This window comes from Pelmatolapia mariae, linkage group LG6, assembly GCF_036321145.2.
Source record: "Pelmatolapia mariae isolate MD_Pm_ZW linkage group LG6, Pm_UMD_F_2, whole genome shotgun sequence".
NCBI classification, from domain to species: domain Eukaryota; kingdom Metazoa; phylum Chordata; class Actinopteri; order Cichliformes; family Cichlidae; genus Pelmatolapia; species Pelmatolapia mariae.
Window position 1 is genome coordinate 19,560,942 of NC_086232.1, and position 23,832 is coordinate 19,584,773.

Sequence of the window (23,832 nt, forward strand, 5' to 3'; positions counted from 1 at the left end):
TACACTGTGTGTAGGTATGAAATGCATACCTACACACAGTGGTTGTTATGAATGGTTATTTGAGGTACCGTTGCCTTCCCGTCAGCTTGAAGCAGTCTGTCCACTCTCCTCTGAACTCTGACATCAACGAGGGCATTTTCGCCCAGATATTTTCTTTTTTGAACAATTGTGTACAAACCCTAGAGATGGCTGTGTGGGAAAACGCCAGTAGTTTCTGAAAAATTCATACGAGCCCAACAGGCACCAGAACCATGCCACTTTCAAAATCACTTAAATCACCTTTCCTCCTCATTCTGATGCTCAGTTTGAGCTTCAGCAGGTCATCTTGATCATCTACATGCCTGCATACATTGAGTTCCTGCTATATGTCATGTCAATGTTTAAAGTTGACATTTCTACCTTAACACTTCAGCGAATTTAGCTTTCTTTTGTTATTATTTTGTTCGTAAGTTTTCTTTAGCAGAAGCATCCCATTTTTTTCAGTCTTTACATTTTTGTTTTTCTCTTCAGTTATACAGGTAATGCAATGCATCATTGGTGATTTTCCTCATGCAAATTACAATGCAGAATATGCATTAACCGTTCCATCACTGTCACAGGCAACATGTGGTGATACCACTGTATTGTAATGTGCCTTCCATTTGTGCTCCCGTCACTAAACAGCAGTCCTTTTAATGCTAAGAAGTGCTCCTGAGCTCCCCAAAAAACATTTTTAAGCGTTCGTACATAGATTTTTACTGTGGGGAAGAAGTAACATTGAGTAGTTCATCATATTTTTCAGAGTATCTTAAGCTGGAATCGAAAAGAGTTCCAGCGTTGCAGACTCCCTGTTGTTCAAGCACTGGCAAATGAGAAACTCATATTGTTGCCAGAGAAGTGGATGAAAGCTACATTTCGTATGCAGAGCCATTCAGTGTTGACCACAAGCTGCCCAGTCTTCCCTTACGTCCAATGAAATCCTGCCTCAAGCTTGTGTTCAGACAAGCGCCCAGGCTGCTGCAGCTGCCAGTTGGCACACAGAGCCACAGAGCAGTGGCATTAGACTGACCAGGCGACAAGGAGAGGCTCTGTTTGTGTTTGTGTGTGTGTGTGTGTGTGTGTGTGTGTGTGTGTGTGTGTGTGTGTGTGTGTGTGTGTGTGTGTGTGTGTGTGTGTGTGTGTCAGTCACACACACATGCTGTGGAGGCATTGGTGCATTTGTATCATTTTGTGTCATTGTGTCGATGTGAGCCAGCAGGTGAAAACAAGGCCATCAGCCCCAGTGTTCATTCTGAAAGATAAGCTCAATCCTCAGAGCACCTTTATTAAGACAGGCTCATAGAAAGTGGTCATCTGCTTGTCAAAATACAAACATGGAAGGAATAATGAGAGAAGCTTTATCTCTTTTGTGAATCCTGGGCTTTTGATGGCACGGCGGGGGTTTGCATGTTTGGACAGGTGGGCCAGTGAAGAGATGACAGCTGGAGTTCTGTTTCCTCCTCTGTGCAGAGGCAGTATTTGCAGAATGAGATAAGACGTGATTTCTATGACAAGGCAAGGGCAAGCTTGATATGCTGTACATATCAAACTGTGTGCATGTCTGTTTGTCCGCAATGATTCACTCTTCCCGCCTGAAAACGTTTCAATATGTTGAAGCTCAAAAAGAATATATGGTATGGTTGGAAAACTCATCTTGAGCACTGCTTAACCAACACTGCCCCCTGGTGGCCACTCAGAGGCTCGACTTTATCAGAAACCAGTGAAGGATGCAGAGAAAGCATCATCACAGCTGTAATGCAAGTTTCCTGCACACATTTTGAGTTTGCTGTATGTCCAAAATAAACAACCACAAAGAGGTCACAAGGATTACATAATTTATTTGATGTTTGCTGATAGTAATACGGTACAATGAGACCTTAAATATTATAACAGTGTGACAGAAATTATTAAGTCTATACCAATGATTCCTGACCAGAAGTAGTTGTACCCTCCTAGTTGTGATTTGATTTTCAAACACAACAATCTGTTTTTTATGGCCTCCAGTCTGATGTGTACTGCACAGGATAATTTATGTTTAGAGTTTGAATTGCACGTGTAGTGATGGTTGGTGAGGGGTGATGCAGTTTCAGTCTACTTGAAAAGCTTGGCTGAAACTTTCTCCTGGAATCGTGGATGAAGTGGTCAGAATTTGTCAGTTAAAGATAAGATAAGATGAGATAAGATAACTCTTTATTGTCATTGCACAGTCATACATAGTACAATAGTACAATGAAATCGGAAAACTGTCCCATGTCGGCACTACGTACAACAAGACACGACACAACATAGTAACTTAACTTAAGTAATAAAAAGAAGAAGTTTATAAAAAAAAAAATATTACACATTGTTGTTATCAAAGGTCAACAAGTCACCCACTAACTTTCACACAAATGTCTGGCGTAGACAGGACCATATCTCACAATACTTCACAGTAATTGTTAAAAGAAAATACACCCTCTTTAAATTTTATGTAACAGGACATGATAAAAAAAAAAATATTTGATATCGGGTCTTGAAATAAAGTATACACAACCTCAGATGAACAATAACTCAACATGTTACACTAGATTATTACTTTTACATTAAAACATGAGACAAAATGTAGAAGTTCTGTTTGTAAAACAAAGTATACCCTTATAGCTAAGTAGTAGCCAAGTGCTAATAATTGTGATTAAGTGATCATCAGAAAGTTTGGGCCGTGTGTAATTCTTGAGCATTCAGGTGTGGCAACACAATCCTTAAAATGATCTTACACAAGCAATTTGTTACTTCTCATAAGGCTGGGAAGGGTTATAAAGCCTGAAACCTACAGTGACAAAGATTATTCATAAGTGGGAAACATGCGAGAACGTTGCCAGACCGAGCAGTGCTCAGAGAAACTCCAGAAAACCCACGAGCTACATCTCGTTGTTACATGTCGCATGTTGATTGATTGATTGATCATACTTTATTCATCCCGAGGGAAATTGGGTTAAGGCTGCCAGCCGTGCCAGCGCCATCTTACCCTTCCGACCATACATACATTACACAAACATCACATGGGGAAGACAGGTCAGAGGGGTATAGCATGGAAAATGCACAACATGAGGAAAGATGGTCACAGTGGTCCAGTCAAATTCCAGACCTCAGCCTGAGATGCTGTGGTAGGACCACCAGAGAGCTGTACATAAATGTTGCAATGTTGCACAGAAAAGTGTTTCAAAGTTCTGACCGATAAAATCATTCAGAAAAAGATTACTTCCAAATTTTGATGCTAAATGTGGATCTACAACCTGAATAATGGGTTGTACTTTTCACACACTGATTCTGGTTTAGGCTTAGTTTTTCTTAAAAACAATAAATAAATAAAAAGTGTCAGGTGTTACTGTTCATCTCAGTTGCGATTTACCTAATCTGAAAACCTGGTAAAGACTTGATGATTGTTTTTATAATGTACGAGTACAACCTCATATTTGAAAGAGGATGTATCATCTTTGTGCCATGACTGTAAATATTTTATATGAATATTAACTGCAACTCTGAAACCCTAACAGAGGATTACAGGCAGAAGGTGAGGTGATGACTTAAATGAGAGAAGAGAAAGTTCAACTGAAGAAACTGAAACAATAGTGTCCAAGGAGGAAATCAGAAAAGACGCACGATTTCAGTTCATGGTTCACAAGCAGGTGGTGCAGTAACACCTGATCTGTCAGCCCAGGATGAGTAACGCAGGGCAGTTATTGAAAAAGCATCCAGATTCTCCAGCATCGATGGGATGATGCTAAGAATTAAGACTGTGAGGGTTGACAGCCAGTAGGTCATATTTAATGAATTATCTTATTTATTTATTGTAGGCCTTTAATCCTAATTCTCAGAAACTTTGGCTCATGGTGTTTTGGAAAAGTGTAAAATGTTTTGTAAGAATAAGGTTGTTCTTCATCATTTGATTGTAGCGTACAAACAACAAGCTAAATCTTCTATGCGCACTGTTTGTGAATCAGGCCTTCAACACGTTACAGTTTAGTGTGAGGATTTCTTTTTTAATTTACCAATTTTTTACCCTAATTTTCATATGTGCCTTTTAAAAAACAAAGATAATAATAATTTTATCGATCGCTGAAATATTTTTATGTTCAAATCAGCCAGAAACAGATGGAAATAAGTAAGTAAGAAAATCACCGAGTTGCCAGTTTAGGAAGAATAATTGGATTTAAAGTAAACAGACCACAGTAAAACTGATCAATGCATATAAAATAAACCTACACTTTTTTTTCTTCAATCCAAAATTTGGGACTTTCGCAAAGCCTTTCACTCAGATTTTTAAATGAATGGATGATTCTTACAGTATCTGCTTTCTAAAACTTTTTAGTCTGCATGAAAAATTCCTCTATTAAATTTCTGCATCTGCCTAAAGGCAGCAGGACACACATGCGGTCTATGATTTGAGATGTGCAAGCTGGCGTACTCCGAGGGTTCATTAATTTTGTGCCTTGCTGCCGCCTTTTCAGTGTTTCAAACCAAGTTGCATTTTTGTGTGGGGCCTTCCACCTCACACTGCAACATACAGTGCTTGACCTCACAGAGAAATCGCTTGCTGTGATTAAGATGTTCCCCACTGCATCTCTTTTTCACAGGTGACTGGAGGGAGCAGTTGTGTCCTCTGGTGACCCGGTTAAAGGACTGCGTGATGGAGGTGGTGGAGAAGGCGAAGAGAGCCATGACCTTTGTGCTCCTGCAGGAGGCAGCCTGCAGCATTCCACAGGGCTTCCTGCTCCAGCAGAGGCGAGACATAGTCTTCAGTCAGGCAGTAGGTGGCTGCACTGGCATAATAAACAACTCTTTAGGAGTCCTCCAGAGCATGGAGCTACTTTTCAGTAACTCATCTGAATTTAATCTGAAAGATTTTTACTTTTTCTTTTAAGATAGTACTATTTGTAGATACTTTCTCTTCTCATAAATGAATCATAAATCTGCTACCCATTCACTGCTTTATGCAATAGCAGCTTGAGCTGTAAAGCATTTTGTCATCTATTTTTTATCCCTCGTGGTCCAAAGTACAGCATAATCAGTGCAAACAGTATAAAAATGTTGGTTGTATATTACTTCATGTTTGCATACTGTAGAACTCAGGGTGTGGAGTCATGTATTTGTTAGGCTCTGAACTATGTTTTATATTTAAAGGGTTTACTCCAGTAGGACTCATTCGCATGTCTCTGCTGTATACATCAACATTAAATGAGCATGAGCAAGTAAATAAAAGGAGTAACATGGATTCAAGTAAATCATTCGTTGTGGTGTGAAAGCGGCTGCAGGTTCTGATCCTTTATAATTGAGCTGAATCGCAATATTTTGGACCCAGTGTATTCTGGGCTTCCAGTTTAGTGTTTGCTGCATAGTTGCTTGTTTGAAAATGTCTTAGTGTGTGTGTGTGTGTGTGTGTGTGTGTGTGTGTGTGTGTGTGTGTGTGTGTGTGTTAAACAGCTGGCAGCCTTGGCCTGTGGTTTCATCATGCGGTTGTACGCGGGAATGCAGGACAAAGGCTTCCTGAGGCAGCTTCACCTCGTTGGCCTGGTTGCTCAGTTTGAGAGCCTGCTCAGCACCTACAGTAAGTGAAATCATGCCGGGTGACCTCACGACCTACATTGAATTTTACTGTTTTTGTTTGCTTTCAAGTAAATCCCAGCACGTTTAAGCAAGTCAGGCTAGGAAGATGAATGATTAAGCTGTAGTACATAGCAAGGTGAGGCAAGGTGAGTCATTGCAGTGTTGTTTTTGGCTAAATGCCTTCGTTACCGACACCCATATTTCTTCATGCTTTAATTGTGACCTGGAAAATGGTGTATCTCCTGTTAATGTTTGTCATAGAAATAAAGAGAACAGTAAGTAACAGTAAGAGTTGAATAAATACAAGGGAGGGAGGTTTCCCAGTTATGTTCTTTGTTATCTGAGCTAAACTTGCCCTGTTGTGTGTGTGTATGCATGCAACGAGAACGACTGACATCACTGTCGAGCTTGTTTTCTGTGGCCGCTATAGGTGAAGAGTTCGGGATGCTGGAAGACATGGAAGTGGGGATCTCAGACCTGCAGAGAGTCATGTTCAAGATTACAGAGGCCAAGTCCGATGACCTCAGTGACCTTCAGCCTTTAGTTTGTGGCCGACGGTGAGACCTTGTTATTTTCTTTGTTTTCTTGCTCGAGTTCAATTATAGGAAGGAAATCGGGCCAAACACTTATTCGTGGCACATGTGGTCACCTCTAATGGTTTCTAATATACCTCTAAGATCAGAAAATCAGCATCAAATCAAGTTATACTTGTTTTATTGAGATATACAAACACAGAGAGTAATGTTTTTGGCTCGAGAGAGTTTCTTTGTTTATAGAGGAGATCTAAGTTTAAAGAAGGGAAATGTCCGTATATTTCAAAAGTAGGGGGATTCATACTTTCAGTGTTCAATGAAAATTGGTGGACAATACACAGGAACTTTGTTATAATGGAAGCCAGCCATTACAAAACAGCATTGTTTTCTCTTGCATTGTGTTTCACTAAGGATACAATTGGCGCACTTATGCAAAACATCCAGGACCTCTCTCACACCAGCTCCAACACAGATCTGCAGCATAAAAAATATCGGAGCAGGTTTTTTTCTTGTTTGTATCACTTTAGTGTAGATCATCACATGTGCTTTCCTTTGTGTTTCATATTGTGAAAAAAGAAAAACTTAAGCATGATTTTCTTGTTTTCCTTGCTCCTGATGTTGCTGTCTACTGGGACTGTCACTGTATCGTAACTGTGGTCTTCTGCTTCTTGTCAACCACCACTATGTCTGGTTGGCTCAGGATCTCAGCCCCAGGAATCGCCTGCATACTCTTGGGTACATATTCAAGGGTATTGCTGTGTACCAGGAGGAACCCAGGACCCACTGCACCGGCGGGTTCATCGCGATACCTAATAGCAGTCAGGGTTCCATTGCCTAGCCTTATTAGAGGTCTCTGCATCCCTCCATGGATATGCCTCACTGACCCACCATCAAACCGGTGATGCTGAACGATGTTACAGGGAGCATAACATTCTCCACGGCTTCTACCGGCCCTTTCATGTCCGTGACGTGCTCAGGGGGAACCTGCTCTCATTTGTGAAAAGCACAGGACACCAGTGGTGGACCTGCCAGCTCTGGTATTCTACTCTATGGCAAATGCCAATCATGCGCCACGGTGCCTGGCACAGAGCACGTGATCCACTAAGGATGCTAGACCCTCAGGCCAACCTCATGAAGTCTGTCTCTGATGTTTTGGTCAGACATTCACACCAGTGGCCTACTGGACGTCATTTGTAGGCCTCTGGCAGTGCTTATCCTGTTGCCCCCTGCACACCTCTCCTAATGTAATTGTGTATCTATTAGTGAAAAACAGTCAGGAAAACTAGGAGGGAAAAAAATGTCAACGGCCTCCACTTGTAAAACCATTATTTCCTCTCTAGTGCACATGTTGTTAATTTCAGCACCAAAAGCAGCTAAAATTGATTACTTTAAAAAGTATTAGGATGGCACAGCATAATTACGAGTGGGATGAATTCCAGACGTTTTCTCTTAGACAAGTATCTGTTCACTGTGGCTCATTCAAGAATGCAGGTGGAAACTTTCCTCTTCATATCTGGACTTTGATGTTGTCAGAAGTAGCTAGCATTCATTAAATGCTGAGTCACTGAGATATAATGTAATTTTATTTGAATTATTATTTGATGTTTAAAAAAAATACACATGCATTTGTGTATTATTTTTATTATCCTTGTATTAGAAGATAAAACAAGTGTGGAACTGTGGCAAGTAGTAGTTAACTGTGCAAGTGGCGGAAAGGAGAGTGACTACTGAGTATGGGAAAGTCCATATTTTAACAATTGTTATACGTGATTATGATTTCACACAGTCTTGTAAGACAAAAAGTTAAAAACCACTTTAGCATTTATTTAGTGCAGTTCAATTTGAGTCGAGAAAAGTTTGAAAGAAAAATTTAGCCTAATCGAAGATACCTCCCATAGGGGAAAAGAATTATTTAATAGTATTGCAGGTAGCATAGCTTCACAATACAACTGGTAACCACGTGAACTTTACTCCATATACGGATGAGCTGTTGATACAGGTATTCTCTGGCTTCAGTCCACAGCAGTTTTGTACATTGGTTTAAAAGTTCAAATCAGCTGATCACGAATGTCCTTTCCCATCTTTGAAGAGAACCTTTGCTCACGTGTTGGACAGCTGTTGAAAGGTCAAGCTGTTTTTTCTTATTGCTTACCTTGAGCATTGTGTCTGGTGTGATATTACACTCCTATGGCACCTCCCACTTCCGTGTCACTCTAAAACGCGCATACTGTCTCTCTGGTTTGTATACACACCATCAGTTTCTCTCTTTCCATCTTGCTCAGGCCTGTCTTAGGTATCACGTTATAGAACTTCCCAAACATATCACATCTGTCATGCGGTAAAATGTATCAAATTACTTTTTTGATGGATGTTTCACCGTCTTAATCCTTATTTTTTCTCTCTCTCTCTCTCACTTTCTCTTTGTATTTAGAGACCACTTCACTGTAGAAGTGCCATTACCTAAACTGGTTTTCCATACCTTACCAGAGGAAATCAAGGAGGGGAAGCTTCTCCGAGTATTCCCGGTGCTCTTTAACGTGGGGATTAATGAACAACAAACAATAGCAGAAAGGTAACCTGGATATTCTTTGCTCCACTCCAGTGCACATGAAGACGAGCACTGTTTATGTGCTGATCTAAACACAGATCCTATTGTCATTTCTAAAGGAAATGCTTTAAATCTATAGCTATAACTAAAAGATTATTGTTGTTTAGTTATAGCTGGAGGCATCCAACCCACTAATAGCATATTCACATTGTCTTACTAAGTGCCTTTATTGTTTTTAGTTCTGCTACGTGATAAATAGTGATTGGGGCTTTAAAGAAAAAGCACATATAGCTGCTGTTACATAAACAATAACAACATTATTTTTGGCGTAGAAACCTGCCTGCTGTACTCTTCCCTAACCCTTGAGCCTTTTGAACCATTACCACGGGCCTTCTCTAATGCTTTCACCTCCTTTGCCTGGAATGACCTTTCACCCTGTGATCCAACCAAGTTCCAACTGCTTACAGTATCTCCAAGTTGTATTTTATACAATTTTATATGGGTTTTTTTTTAACATATGCCTGGAGAAAAAAATCACACACGTGACTAAAATGTAACTGTACATCTTCATTCATCTTGGCTTTGCGCACTCTTTGAATTCCATTGTCTAGCCAGAGACGCCTTTCCATCCGGTAGCTGGAAGCTCCCCTGCGCGGAGTGCTGAGAGTTTCTATCAAAAACACAATTTATTTTGGTAGAAATGATTCATTGTCGGTTTTAATTGGCTTCGAGTCAGCTCTTCATGTTTGCAAGAGGCACTAAAAGAATTGTGATCTTTGGAAAGTTTGGTAAGGTTTATGGGTCTCTCGTGTAAACGTGACAGTTTTGAAGGAAATTGAAGCAAAACATGTGTCCGGTCTATAAAACCTCTGATGGACCTTTTCATAATCTTCTGAAGTTTCTTCTTTCTGGTTCCTACGTAAACTTTGACTTATTGTACGCATTGACCTTAAAATAGGAATTATTTGTCTGTTTGATAGTGTATTTGCTGAATCCATTTAGGCATAAATTATAGTTAGTTTTTAAGTTTGTTTTCTCTTGCTGCTAATCCAGTGGGTCTTTGGACATTACATCTGCATATATACAGTTAGGTGCATATGCTTTTTTGGGGGAAACTTTGATCATTTTGCCTCTGTACACCACCACCACAGTGGATTTTAAATCAAACAATTAATGTGTGGTTGAAGTGCAGATTTTCAGCTGTGATTTAATGGGTTTTACAAAAAAACAACAACATACTTTCAGAGATTGAAAGCATATGAGCAGCTGGCTGACTAGCAGTTCTGTGGCCATATGAGGGCTGCTTTCTTGTTATTTCATTCAAAATTAAACAGGCAAGACTTCTGAAGTTGAACCTAACATCACCTTTCAATGGAGCTCTCCATATGAAGTTCAATTTTAGTGCAAGTGTGGGAGGCTGAAAACCAAATATAAACTTATCAGAGAAATACCAAAAAACTCTAGGAATGTTTAAAACCAACAATTATCCAGGACGCACCTTAAAACCTCTGGCCAGCTCAACAACACCAAGAGGCCCGAAACACTACAGAAGAAGGAATTCTGTTCATCTGGATGTAGAGTTTTCACTTCTTTGTTTTCATCTACTGCAGATTTCCCCAACCTTATAAACAGTACATTTGCATAATAACTGAAACTCGCACCACTGGCGTACAACGGGCTGTGACAAAAAAATACACCAGTAACAAACACCATATCCAGAGACCAGCCCACTGAACCATGTTTGGGGCAGGGTTGGCCAGGATTCACACAAACTGCCTATCAGGATAAATATTTTTGCCCTAACTGATCTTACACTCCGCTCTGCTCTCAGGTTTGGAGATATCTCTCTACAAGAAAGAATAAACCAGAAGAACTTTGAGACATTAGAAGCCTATTACAAATCATTAAGTGAAAAGGTGCCACTAGAATGTAAGTGCACAACTTTAAAATCATTTTTACTAATGACACGTCTTCATCTTTGGTCTCATGTGTTTATGTGCAGAAAACAGTATTAACATATTTTTTTTGTGTGAGTGAATAATGTGTACTATAATCCCATTAGAATGGTTCACACCTTTTATAAAGCAACAGTGAATTTTAACATGTTAAACATTACTGTGAAAGAAATATCCACACCCGATCTACAGCCTGAAGCTTGTCCTCATTAACCTCTGTTTTTGTTTTGTTTTGTGCAAACAGGTCTACCGTGTTTTCAGACACAGACCGACATAAAGGAATTACTTGAAACTTTGGGCCAGAATGTAGTCGCGAAGAAGAAAAAGAATGTGGAGATACTGTGGACTGCTGGAACGGTGAGGCGCGATGGGGTTTTTCTACTGTTTTTACTGTCTGGATGGTAATTACTTTGAAGGGAATGATATTGTATTTTGTATATATTCATGTTGTTTTCTTTGTTCTTTATAAGCATACTTTAATTTTGTAGCAGGCTTTTGTAGAGAAACATCTCAATATGGCATTATTATCACTTCAGATCTGATTCTTCAGATAAATCTATTGACCGTGAGGGAGAGGTCAGAGGTCAAATGTGACATGATACTTTAAATCTGTATACAGTGGTCCCTCGTTTATTGCGGGAGTTACATTCTAAAAATAACCCGCGATAGGTGAAATCCGCAAAGTAGCCAACTTTATTTTTTACAATTATTATAGATGTTTTAAGGCTGTAAAACCCCTCACTACATACTTTATACACTTTTCTCAGACAGGCGCGAACTTTTCACATTTATCTCTCTTGTTTAAACACTCTCAAAGCTCAAACCTTCGTAGAAAAATAAGTCCAGTATTATAGAATAAAACCAAAGGCACCCACAGGTGCCATAGACGGTCCAAAACGTTTCGTCGACATTGTTGTGTTTGTTGGGGAGAAAACTTACAAACATACAGTACAGTCACGCTGCTAAGCGATTAAAGAGTTATGTAAATTTGACAAGCTGAACGCATTGTGTACTGTGCAGGAGACATGGCACAAGATTGATTGACAATGGTCTACAGCCAATCAGGACGCAGAACACAATTCGCTCTTAAAAAAAAAGAAAAAAGAAAGAAATACGGAAAATTGCACAAAAATAAATCCGCGAAACAGCTAGACCGCGAAAGGTGAACCGCGTTATAGCGAGGGACCACTGTACGGTACTTTCGATTTGTTGGCAGTACACACTACACTTGTAAGAATCGTATTTAATGAAGTTATAAGACTTTTGGTCCATTTTGGTTTTTAAAAGATGAAGTTTAATTTGAAGACCTCATGGATGAAAGCTAAATTTTAATGGACTGTTAACACAAACTCAGTCTACATCCCTACAACGTTTTATCAAAATTCACTCAGAACTTTTGAAAGAATGATGACACACACGCACGTGAACATTACCTGAAACATCCTTGGCAGAGGTAAAAGAAAAAAACACCTCAACTAATAATGAGTAACTTGAAACTACAAAGGCAAATGAGGAGTAATGCCAGGGCAGATGGAAATGAGCGAGAGCGCAAGAGAGAGCCAACGCTCCTTCTCGAGCTTTTATGCGTGCAAGTGAGCCTTCTGCAGGTTATCAATACTAGGGATGCATCAGAGTGAAGCAAGCCAGATAATAAGGATGACATAAAAATGAAAACACTAATCACATGGCAGATGTGTGCACGTGTCTACGTCAGGATATGTAAAACGAGATGAGTCACTTCACAACATTTTGCCTTGATGATGTATGCCAAACCAACTGTGATGTTGTTTTTTTTTCCCTCATCCACTTTCCACCAGATCTGCCGAAGGTTAAATGGCATCAGGTTTACCAGCTGTAAAAGTGCCAAAGACCGAACATCCATGTCTGTCACTCTAGAGCAGTGCGCTCTCTTACGTGATGAACACCAGCTCAGCAAGGACTTCTTCGTGCGCGCTCTGGACTGCATGCGCAGGTAAGACAGTATTAAAGGAGGCATCAGAAGCCAGTACTAAACCGACTTCACTTAAAAAGTTAGTGATAAAGGCATATTTTTTGCTCAACAAAAAATATCTTGGTGATCAGAGATTTCTGCCATCGTCTCCTCTCTTCAAGTGAAGTTACTTTCAGGATCTGTTGGTTTATGTATTCAGAGTATACATGCGAGGCTGTTTTTACTGAAACTCAAATTCTAAAAATCTTGCTAGATACTATTACAGGCAAGTAAGAAAAATATCAATTTTCCAATGTTTTGGTTACCACACTCTTAATCTGGCTACATTTAGCAGTAGAATGGAATAAGCCTGAAGTATGCTTGTCATTACAAGCATGTATTACAAGTTATAACCTGCATCCACACCACCCATCACACACATCAAAGGCATTTTATCTCCAACTTTTCCTCCCAGCCCGTCACCATTACATGATCAACATTTCCTTCCCTCCACCATCATCACCTTTCCTCACACATTCAGAGGCAGCCATGCGTGTTCCTGTTAGTCCTGTAGTTTAGTGTTTGTGTGTTTGCTAGCAGGGAAACATTCACATCTGCCTAAATCTGATGAGGTTTAACTGCATAACTTTGGCAAGGACACTGGTGAAATGCACATCTGAAATGGCGGTGGGACTGACCTGTACGGGCCAGCTGATGGCAGGTGATGGAATGAAGACAGAAACTCTAACGACGCAAACACAGCTTTAATACAATTATACAATTGATTATAAGTGACTCTAGGACCCGTTTTACTGAGTTACCAAACTCCTAGAACCTTTAGTAATAAGGCAATAACATCACATTTTAACTGATGTGATGGTTTACAGTGTGCAATCAGGACAAAAAGGTTCTTCCTAAAACTGCAAATGAACAGAAACTATGTAAAGCTGTGAACCAAAATTGTACCAAATGGTATTCAATGAGAACCCCAGTTAATTAAGCTTGTGACTGCAGGCATGTATAAACTGTGAGGGGAACATTTTAAAGATAAAGTTTCTGTTTTTGGTAGGCTAGGGCTATTCTTGTGATATTTGAAAGATTTGCACACATGCCATACGGCTGCTTTACTTTAGGAAGAAAAGGAATAGTCAGGATAGTGAATTTTACAGTGAAAGGACCATGATGGATATCTAAAATGATAAAACGTCAGCGTCTGTTGTCTCACTCATTTTCACTGAGAACCGTGACTTTTTCAAGTTAGATGAATTTTCGCCTGATGTCAGTGCATGAAGAAATACAGATGGCCTCAAATGACACAATGGTTAAAGCATGCATTCTTTAATGCTGCAGGTTAAACAGTGGTTGCAAACCACAACATGACCAATATTGTTGCAACAGGAGGCTTTGAGCTCTTAATGCCTTTGACATGGGTCAGTCAGCTGTCAGTGTTTATAATTTTCCAGTTGATGATGTCATGTTGACAATTACTTGACCCCATTCTTTTCCCTTAGAGATAATAGTGAGATTAAAGTTGATAAATCTGCTGCTAGAACTTTACATCCACAGTCCAGCAAGAAATTATTAGATTATAAATAGTCATTCAGAAATTCCTCAACAAATAGTGACGTAGTGCTTGCACAACAGCATTTTAACTCCAAAATGACGACCTTGTTTTAACCAGTTCAACCAGCCGACAGCCACTTGAGTCAAGCCCGTAATGCAACTAAATGCATTGACGTGTTGCAGATATAAGCGCAGACTGACTCCGATTGATTGCAGCTTGTTTGCAATCTGTCTGCATGTATGGATTAGACAGCAAATATTTGCAAATCTTCAGAAATCTGTTTAAAAGAGCAGTCAGTCCGAGTCAGATCGTGACTGGTTGACGACAGGTTTCCTGTCCCTCTCCCCATCTGTGCAATTGTTTTTTTAATCGAAGGTGGTCCCAAAATTATTTGCAATCAGACGCCAAAAGCAAAAGAATTCAGTAAACAAAGGGCATTTTAATGAATTTATGGAAAATAGCAAAAAGTGTTGCAGATAGGTTGCAGAATATACTTGTTGACAAGTGTATCCTGCAGCCAGAGTTCACAAGGGTACAATAAATCTTTCAAAGAAGGGAAAAGGAGATGGGAGGTACTGGAGACAAAAGTTCAAAAACACAGAAGGACAACAGGATGATCTGACAGACTGGAATATCTGGCACAAGTGAAAAGATATGAGGTGGGGCAGACAGTTTAGAAAAGAGAAAAATGAAAACAAAGGTCCTCGCTCGTCTAAGTAGTTCCACTATTTGCTAAACATATTTTAAATGCTGCTGACAGTGATGCTAATCTGTCCTAAGCCCGATGTGAATGATTTCACAAAAAGGAAATCAGCTATGTGAAAAAACAAGTCTCATGTTTCAAACTGCTGCTATAAAAAAGATTGTTTACTTCGGACCTTGTTCATACTTCAATCAGGTCATTTCTTCATGGCTTACACTGCAGTGTTTTTCATGGCATGGTTCTCACACTTTCCCTCCACCTGTCACTGTCTACTTGTCTGTGGCTGCTGTTCTGCATTCAGGCTGTACTAATACTTCTGGGTCTAAAAGGGCCTTGTGCTACTAGCCCTGTCAGGTCTCTTTATCAACTGACCTTTCCTAGAAAGCCTGCTTAGACAGCATCTATATTGGACTAACACTATAGTGTTTTCACACTCTGTCTCTGTTCGTTCTGTTTTCATTCTGATGGGCACTCCTGCAGTCGACTGACCCAGGGAGACATTGGGCAGTGGGAGGACCCTGAGGCTGGCGCCGTGACAGAGAACAAACCAGCATCACGACACTTTTATCCCATTGCCCTGCTGCTCGTTAGCTCCCACTTACTGGTTGTGTGGCTCATTTTAAGTCTTGTTTTTCTGCTTGCAAAATATCAATAAACTGCTGACAATGCCATCTCTACTCACTGCTTTTCTTCCTGTGTTCACTAGTTCTTCTTTTCAGTAGGGGTACTGCAGATTAACTTTCTCATACACGGGTAATAAGCAAGTAATTCAATTTCAAACTCAGGCTGTAGGGCATTAACGTCAGTTGTTTTTAATCTGACAAGAACATGCCTTCCTGAGAGCTACATGAAGATCTCACAAACTGCCAAAACTATGATTATGAGACTGTTTCCCCTGGCTCAAACCAGACTTCTTTTTTTTTTTTTAAATCAACAGCAAGAATGCACAAGTCCATCTGTCAGTGTACTCTCTGACTACTCATGGTCATGAAAGGACATGTTACTTTCAACAATGTGTTTTTGACTATTTTTTTTTACACGTATGGCACAAATGTGGTGCAAGCACACATTTGTGCACACTCCCTTCTTTCCCAATCTCGTCTTTTCGTTTGAAACGCTGTGGGGGTGAGGGCAGATCAAGCAAATCTCGAAAGCTAGATCACTTATTGAAATGCCAAATCATTTTTTTTAGGAAAAGCAAATCTTTTTAGCAACATGTTACTGAAACATGCTGCTGATGTCAAACTTTGTATCGGCACATTATTTTTTGTTGTTTTTGTTTTTTACAATTTACATTTTATATGTTTTCTGTATCAGCTGTTCGCCACAGTGGCTCAACTTATATATTTACTAAAACACGATATTATTTATCAGATCCAAGAATTTCATTCTATAAAAGCTAAACAACCATCAAAGTAACTACTGAATGCCAGCTATAATATTTAATACAGCCACAGATATACATCTGATATATATGTGTTCTGCTTATTTCTATTGGAGTCTGTACTGGGCCCACCTAATGACGCGTGTCTTCACCGGTACATTACTTCTTCTTTTGTTAATTTATGTTTTCCTTCTTTTTTGAATGTTTTAATAGTAACTTTCCATTTCCATTTGATTTATTTCATACACAGCAGATTTTGAATACACAGACTAATCTTTTTAACTCTAACTAAAATATCGTCAGTGACAATGTCTCGACACATTTGTTTTGTTGAGTCATTGTCTATATACACATATATTATATATTTACAAGGTTTTGGCATTGAGGTTGGTTTTGTATGGCCCTGGTCTTCTCCTGGGACTCGTGACAGTTTCAGAGTTAGACATACAAAGCATGGTTACTCATGATGGGTCTGTCTTTCACAGACCCACTGCTGGAACGAGACAATTCTACTACAACTGCAAAAAGCATTGGACACCAAGCAGAGCTCTTTGTTTGATCTTGTGCACGAGGGAGAGAACTGTGATGAGCGCCGTTCCTTCCGCTCGAACCCCAGTCGCTCTCAGCCAGCTTCCCCCGTAACACTGCTCTTTATTGTGGTTACATGATAAGTTCATTAACATATGGTGTCTTACACAGGCATACATTTGAACAAAGAGTACCTTGTCTGTGTGTCGTATAAGCATGTGTGTGTGTGTGTGTGTGTGTGTCAAGATGTGACCCTGTGAACGACTCCCCAAAGCTGGTGCCAGGAGTCCAGCGGTCCACCTAAACAAAAGGCACTTATACTTAAACAGATACAGAGTAGGTGTCCTTCTATACCATAAATCAGTAAGAGAAGGTACGACCTCTCTCATGACCTTAAGATGCGTGTGTATGCCAAAGTGCTGTGGGAGGCACACAGAGTCTTTGCAGACTGCTAAGGATCAGACCTCTATCATTATGCAATCGATTATATAACTCTAAGCATATATGAGTATATATTTCTAAGCATAAATGACACTCCAACAATATAAACCTAACAACTCACCGTCTTGCTCTTGTCCTGATCATCTGAATAGCTTCGTCATGAGTAATGAATTTGTTTTTCGATTCGGCCTACATGAGACAATAGACGTGTGACAGAGCATGAGAGGTGTGTTTGAATCTCTGGCTCAGTGTGTCAGAGACAGCAGCCCTAACTTGAAACAATAAATATTTTAGAAGCACTTACTGACTCACCAACCTGAGTTTGCATCTGAAGCCGGTGTTGTGTGGCCCGTATTTAAACTGTTGTAAATAACTTGTTGGCCTGTGATCTGTGAAACATATCTCAAATATATCTGTCATGAAGCATCTGAAGTCATTTTGAGGCACAAGCAACATTCCTGTCACAAGGTAGAATTAACTTTTGGCAAAGGGACTTTTACGAATTCCTTATTTATCTAGCTAAAAAGTCTCATTGACATAAAAAATCTTTAAGAGAGATCTAGCCAAAAATAACAGTTTTATAAAGATATTCCAGTCCAAAAAGGACTCCTTCTCCACCTCCATCACCTTCCTTTTTTAGAAAGCTTCTTACACCCATTGTTGAAGCGCTTAGCGGGTTAGCAGCCACCAGTTTGTTCATCTGGACTGAATGGAGCTCACTCAGTGGTTTACAGCTGCTGCTGTTGTTTCCAAGTGTTTCTGTGACATTGCCCCAGATAAACAGTGACAAACAGATGCTTGAATACACCTTTCCTTTAATAAACATTTTACTTATTTTTATTCTGGAGCTCTGGGGCTAAGGAAAAAACATCTGGGGCTAGACAGCGAGGGGCATTAGGCTGCTTTCAGATTTTTCTTCACATTTTACAAAGACCACCAATATCACTATAAATAGTGTTTGTGGCATTTAGAAGCTATACGTTACTATATGGACTAAAGCAGGGGTGTCAAACACAAGGCCTGGAGGCCAGACTCCAATGGACAGCTTTGGAAAATGTGAAGGAGAACATAAACATATATACACACACATATACAGTGGGATGCAAAAGTTTGGGCAACCTTGTTAATAGTCATTATTTTCCTGTATAAATTGTTGGTTGTTACAATAAAAAATGTCAGTTAAATATATCATATAGGAGACACACACAGTGATATTTGAGAAGTGAAATGAAGTTTATTGGATTTACAGAAAGTGTCCAATAATTGTTTAAACAAAATCAGGCAGGTGCATAAATTTGGGCACTGTTGTCATTTTATTGATTCCAAAACCTTTAGAACTAATTATTGGAACTCAAATTGGCTTGGTAAGCTCAGTGACCCCTGACCTACATACACAGGTGAATCCAATAATGAGAAAGAGTATTTAAGGGGGTCAATTGTAAGTTTCCCTCTTTTAATTTTCTCTGAAGAGTAGCAACATGGGGGTCTCAAAACAACTCTCAAATGACCTAAAGACAAAGACTGTTCACCATCATGGTTTAGGGGAAGGATACAGAAAGCTGTCTCAGAGATTTAAGCTGTCTGTTTCCACAGTTGGGAACATATTGAGAAAATGGAAGACCACAGGCTCAATTCAAGTTAAGGCTCGAAGTGGCAGACCAAGAAAAGTCTCAGGTAGACAGAAGCGACGAATGGTGAGAACAGTCAGAGTCAACCCACAGACCAGCACCAAAAACCTACAACATCATCTTGCAGCAGATGGAGTCACTGTGGATCGTTCAACCATTCGGCGCTATTTACACAAGGAGATGCTGTATGTGAGAGTGATGCAGAGGAAGCCTTTTCTCCACCCACAGCACAAACAGAGCCACTTGAGGTATGCTAAAGCACATTTGGACAAGCCAGCTTCATTCTGGAATAAGGTGCTGTGGACTGATGAAACTAAAATTGAGGTATTTGGGCATAACAAGGGGCGTCATGCATGGAGGAAAAAGAACACAGCATTCCAAGAAAAACACCTGCTACCAACAGTAAAATATGGTGGTGGTTCCATCATGCTGTGGGGCTGTGTGGCCAGTGCAGGGACTGGGGATCTTGTCGAAGTTAAGGGACACGTGGATTCCACTCAGTATCAGCAGATTCTGGAGACCAATGTCCAGGAATCAGTGACAAAGCTGAAGCTGCGCCGGGGCTGGATCTTTCAACAAGACAACGACCCGAAACACTGCTCAAAATCCACAAAGGCATTCATGCAGAGGAACAAGTACAGCGTTCTGGGATGGCCATCTCAGTCCCCAGACCTGAATATTATTGAAAATCTGTGGTGTGAGTTAAAGAGAGCTGTCCATGCTCGGAAGCCATCAAACCTGAATGAACTAGAGATGTTTTATAAAGAGGAATGGTCCAAAATACCTTCAACCACAATCCAGACTCTCATTGGAACCTACAGGAAGCGTTTAGAGGCTGTAATTTCTGCAAAAGGCAGATCTACTAAATATTGATTTCATTTCTTTTTTTGTGGTACCCAAATTTATGCACCTGCCTGATTTTGTTTAAACAATTATTGCACGCTTTCTGTAAATCCAATAAACTTCATTTGTGTGTGTCTCCTATATGATATATTTAACTGACATTTTTTATTGTAACAACCAACGATTTATACAGGAAAATAATGACTATTAACAAGGTCGCCCAAACTTTTGCATCCCACTGTATGCGTATATATGTGTGTGTATATGTATGTATGTGTGTGTGTGTGTGTGTGTGTGTGTGTGTGTGTGTGTGTGTGTGTGTGTGTATATATATATGTATATATGTATATGTATGTATATGTATATATGTATATATATGTATGTATATATGTATATATATATATATACACATATATATACACATATATATACACATACATACATATATATATGTATATATATATATGTGTGTGTGTGTGTGTGTGTGTGTGTGTATATATATATGTATATATGTAGCCACTGAGGAGATAGAAGCCACTGACATAAAGACAAGAAAGCTCCTGACCATGCATGGAGGGTTTCACCCCAAGTCCAGCATCCTGAGGCTGTACGCTAAGCGGAAGGAAGGGGGCCGGGGACTGGTGAGTGTCAGCACCACAGTCCAGGATGAGACAAGAAACATCCACGAATACATTGGGAAGATGGCCCCAACTGACAGCGTGCTCAGTGAATACCTCAGGCAGCAGAAACCCAAAAAAGAGGAGGAAGGCGAGGAACCATCATGGAAGGACAGGCCCCTGCATGGTATGTACCACCAGCAGATAGCGGAGGTGGCTGATACACAGAAATCCTACCAGTGGCTGGACAAAGCTGGACTGAAAGACAGCACGGAGGCTCTAATCATGGCAGCACAAGAACAAGCTCTGAGTACAAGATCCATAGAGGCTGGGGTCTATCACACCAGGCAAGACCCCAGGTGCAGGCTGTGTAAAGATGCCCCAGAGACAATCCAGCACATAACAGCAGGGTGCAAGATGCTAGCAGGCAAGGCATACATGGAACGCCATAACCAAGTGGCCGGCATAGTGTACAGGAACATCTGTGCCGAGTATAACCTGGAAATCCCGAGGTCAAAATGGGAGATGCCCCCAAGGGTGATGGAGAATGACCGAGCTAAGATCCTGTGGGACTTCCAGATACAGACGGACAAAATGGTGGTGGCTAACCAACCGGACATAGTGGTGGTAGACAAACAGAAGAAGACGGCCGTAGTGATCGATGTATCGGTTCCGAATGACAGCAATATCAGGAAGAAGGAACACGAGAAGCTGGAGAAATACCAAGGGCTCAGAGAAGAGCTCGAGAGGATGTGGAGGGTGAAGGTGACGGTGGTCCCAGTGGTAATCGGAGCACTAGGTGCGGTGACTCCCAAGCTAGGCGAGTGGCTCCAGCAGATCCCGGGAACAACATCGGAGATCTCTGTCCAGAAGAGCGCAGTCCTGGGAACAACTAAGATACTGCGCAGGACCCTCAAGCTCCCAGGCCTCTGGTAGAGGACTCGAGCTTGAAAGTGACGTAAGCGAGTGCGACGTTTGTGACAACAGCTGTGTGCAGATCAACAATGGATAATATATCGAGTGCAGGAGAGTATGAGCATGCAGCGTTTAAAGCGTGGAAGTACTGACCTTACTTTGAGTTTGATTCCATAAAAAGTGACAAAAACATTAGTGTCCGTTGTGCGTGGGAAGAAAACTTCTTTTTACAGCGAAAAAAACCCTAAACTTCCAAGCAAGCACCGAGTGTGCTACCACCTAATGGGAAATTCACAGAGAAACTCGCGGATTCTTTAACTGACCGCTGCGGCTCACCTGCACCAGGGCAAACCTCCGCCTGCCCCACTCCTGCTTTACAGGTGAAAATAGAGCAACAGGACCGCTGAGTCTTTGATTTTATTTATTTTCTACTGTGTTTTACTTGCATCTATTTGAAAGAGTGAGTGTAAACACAAAAAAATATTTTATTTTATGTGCTGGAATGTGCAGAAAATAGGTTTAAATGTTAAACAAATTTCTTCCAGTCAGAGAATGTTGCATATAATTTAATGTTTGCTTGATGCATAAAGTTAAAAGATTAAAACTAATAAAACAGGTTTTAAAAAGAGACGTTTCCATTTGATTACATTTTGTATGATGGATTATGCAGAAAAAGTAGAATTGGGCTGAAAGATCTATTGCTTTATCACCTATTCAGGTTGTAAATCGTGTTTTTAAAAAGTAACTAAGTAATTAATTACTTTTGAAAATAAGTAATCAGTAAAGTAACGGGATTACTTTTTGGGGGAAGTAATCAGTAATTAGTTACTGATTACTTTTTTCAAGTAACCTGACCAACACTGGTTATGACATAACACACAAGAATAACAGATGGAATGTTTTTTAAACATTAGAAACTCTTTTAAATATACAGACATATTAATCAAACAACAAAAACAAACATAAAAATTATGTTGAAAGATCTCTGGCATTTGTACAGTCTCAATAAACTGAAGACAGATGTCTTTGATTGATAGCATTTCTGTATATGTGGTGCACTGTTTGTGGGGCTGTGTGTTTTTGTTTCATCCACTGACATGTATTGTCTGCAGTGCATTGAGCTCTTCCTAACCCTGTGGGCATTTCTTAAGTAGTCATACTGTATATACGGAAATACATACCTCTGCACACATACAGTAAGAGTTGAAATCATAACTGGGTGTAGCTCATGTTCCCACGGCTTCTCATGCACACATTTTTTTGTGCTTGCGGGACTGCAAGAATAAAAAATATAACTTTTTCCAGATGACATGTCTACATATGAGATGTACCGGTTCAATGACCATTGACTCCTGAACTGTCGAGGTTCTTACTAATTTATTTGAGTGTAGTAACTGCTTTGTGTAGTAACTTTCTTTTTTTTGGGGGGGGGGGGAGTTACAAGGAATTGATACAAGCCATCATTCTCAAAGATCAGACAGTTGCCTTGCTTGCAGCGTTACACAGTGCTTCTCCACAAGTTGTGTTACTACTTGAACAAGCTGAGGCTAGCACAGTCCCAAAAGCTGTCCTCCAACGTGCCACAAACACTGTCCTGCTTTCAGGTCTACTGTTTTTCTGACTTGTGTCTAATTTTAGAATGGAACAAAATGTTTTTAACTCACTGAAGGCAATGGGAGACTGGTGTAGATGGAGACTGTGCATAAGGTTAAGGCTGGCCAAGTGTTCCACAGTTTGAGTAAAGCAGAGACAGAGACAAACAGACATCAGAATTTGTGTGTGGATCTGTGGAGTGGATGTGATGTACTGCGGAGCTTTCGATGGGGGGGTTGAACACAGAACAGTTGATTTAAATGCCAAGCTAGCTCCACATGGGTCAAACGGTCATAGATCTGTTTGGTTAAGAGTCCTGCTGTTCTGTTAAAAATACATGTATTTAATGGTTTAGCTAGACCGCTGGGAAACTTGCCCTCTCCTTTTAGCATTACCAGGGTGTCAGACTGAATAATATTTCTCAATAGCCATTCAGAATTCTGGATTTGGACTGGTTGAGGGAGAGGATTAACTTTTAATAGTCAGGTGGTTTAACCACATACCTTTGACTTATACACTATATGTTGATCTAAATGAATACAAGGGTCAGTTTGGACAAAACAGCTGGGTGCTGATATATATGTGTATGAACCACCACCAACAGCAACAACAAGCAACAAGCCATTCATGTATGCTTTGAAATGCATTTGACTATTGCATGAAACTGGACTTACAAATCAAATGCTGGACAAACTTCGGTGGAAAAAATGGGACAATAGAAAATGTCTCATCAGAATTGTTAAAAGCCTTCCTTGTTTTGCATGCATTTGATTCCCACATGGAGAATGTATGAAAATGTGAATAATTAGCCCATCAAATGGCCTGGAGGTGAGATTTTCTGCATGTTTTCTCCTTGGTGACATTTTCTTTAGTATCCCATCCTGACTTCCAACTCATGAGTCGGGGTTGGGCAATTAATTCCCACAGGAGAAGCTTAGACGGTTGTGGAGGCCTAAGACTGATCTCAATTGTGCTCAATATAGATATCACTAACCACGACACCGCCAATGTTTTTCACAGCAGTTCCAGTTTCCCAGTGGGAGATCAAG

At 40.2% G+C, this 23,832-nt stretch overlaps 1 protein-coding gene across 3 annotated transcripts in view; it reads left to right on the forward strand.

Moving 5' to 3' along the window:
• inpp4b (inositol polyphosphate-4-phosphatase type II B) overlaps nucleotides 1-23,832 on the forward strand; it is a 177,949-nt gene that overhangs the window by 151,274 nt on the left and 2,843 nt on the right. For 2 of the 3 annotated variants that reach the window (XM_063476106.1, XM_063476108.2), the window contains 8 exons: nucleotides 4,632-4,804; nucleotides 5,479-5,602; nucleotides 6,032-6,158; nucleotides 8,566-8,706; nucleotides 10,514-10,611; nucleotides 10,882-10,994; nucleotides 12,455-12,609; nucleotides 15,315-15,500. In XM_063476106.1, the coding sequence (XP_063332176.1) occupies nucleotides 4,632-4,804; nucleotides 5,479-5,602; nucleotides 6,032-6,158; nucleotides 8,566-8,706; nucleotides 10,514-10,611; nucleotides 10,882-10,994; nucleotides 12,455-12,609; nucleotides 15,315-15,489 (1,106 nt within the window). In that variant the 3' untranslated portion in view covers nucleotides 15,490-15,500. Of the gene's footprint in view, nucleotides 1-4,631; nucleotides 4,805-5,478; nucleotides 5,603-6,031; nucleotides 6,159-8,565; nucleotides 8,707-10,513; nucleotides 10,612-10,881; nucleotides 10,995-12,454; nucleotides 12,610-15,314; nucleotides 15,501-23,832 lie in introns of those variants that run through there. The other variant, XM_063476107.1, reaches the window with a different exon arrangement.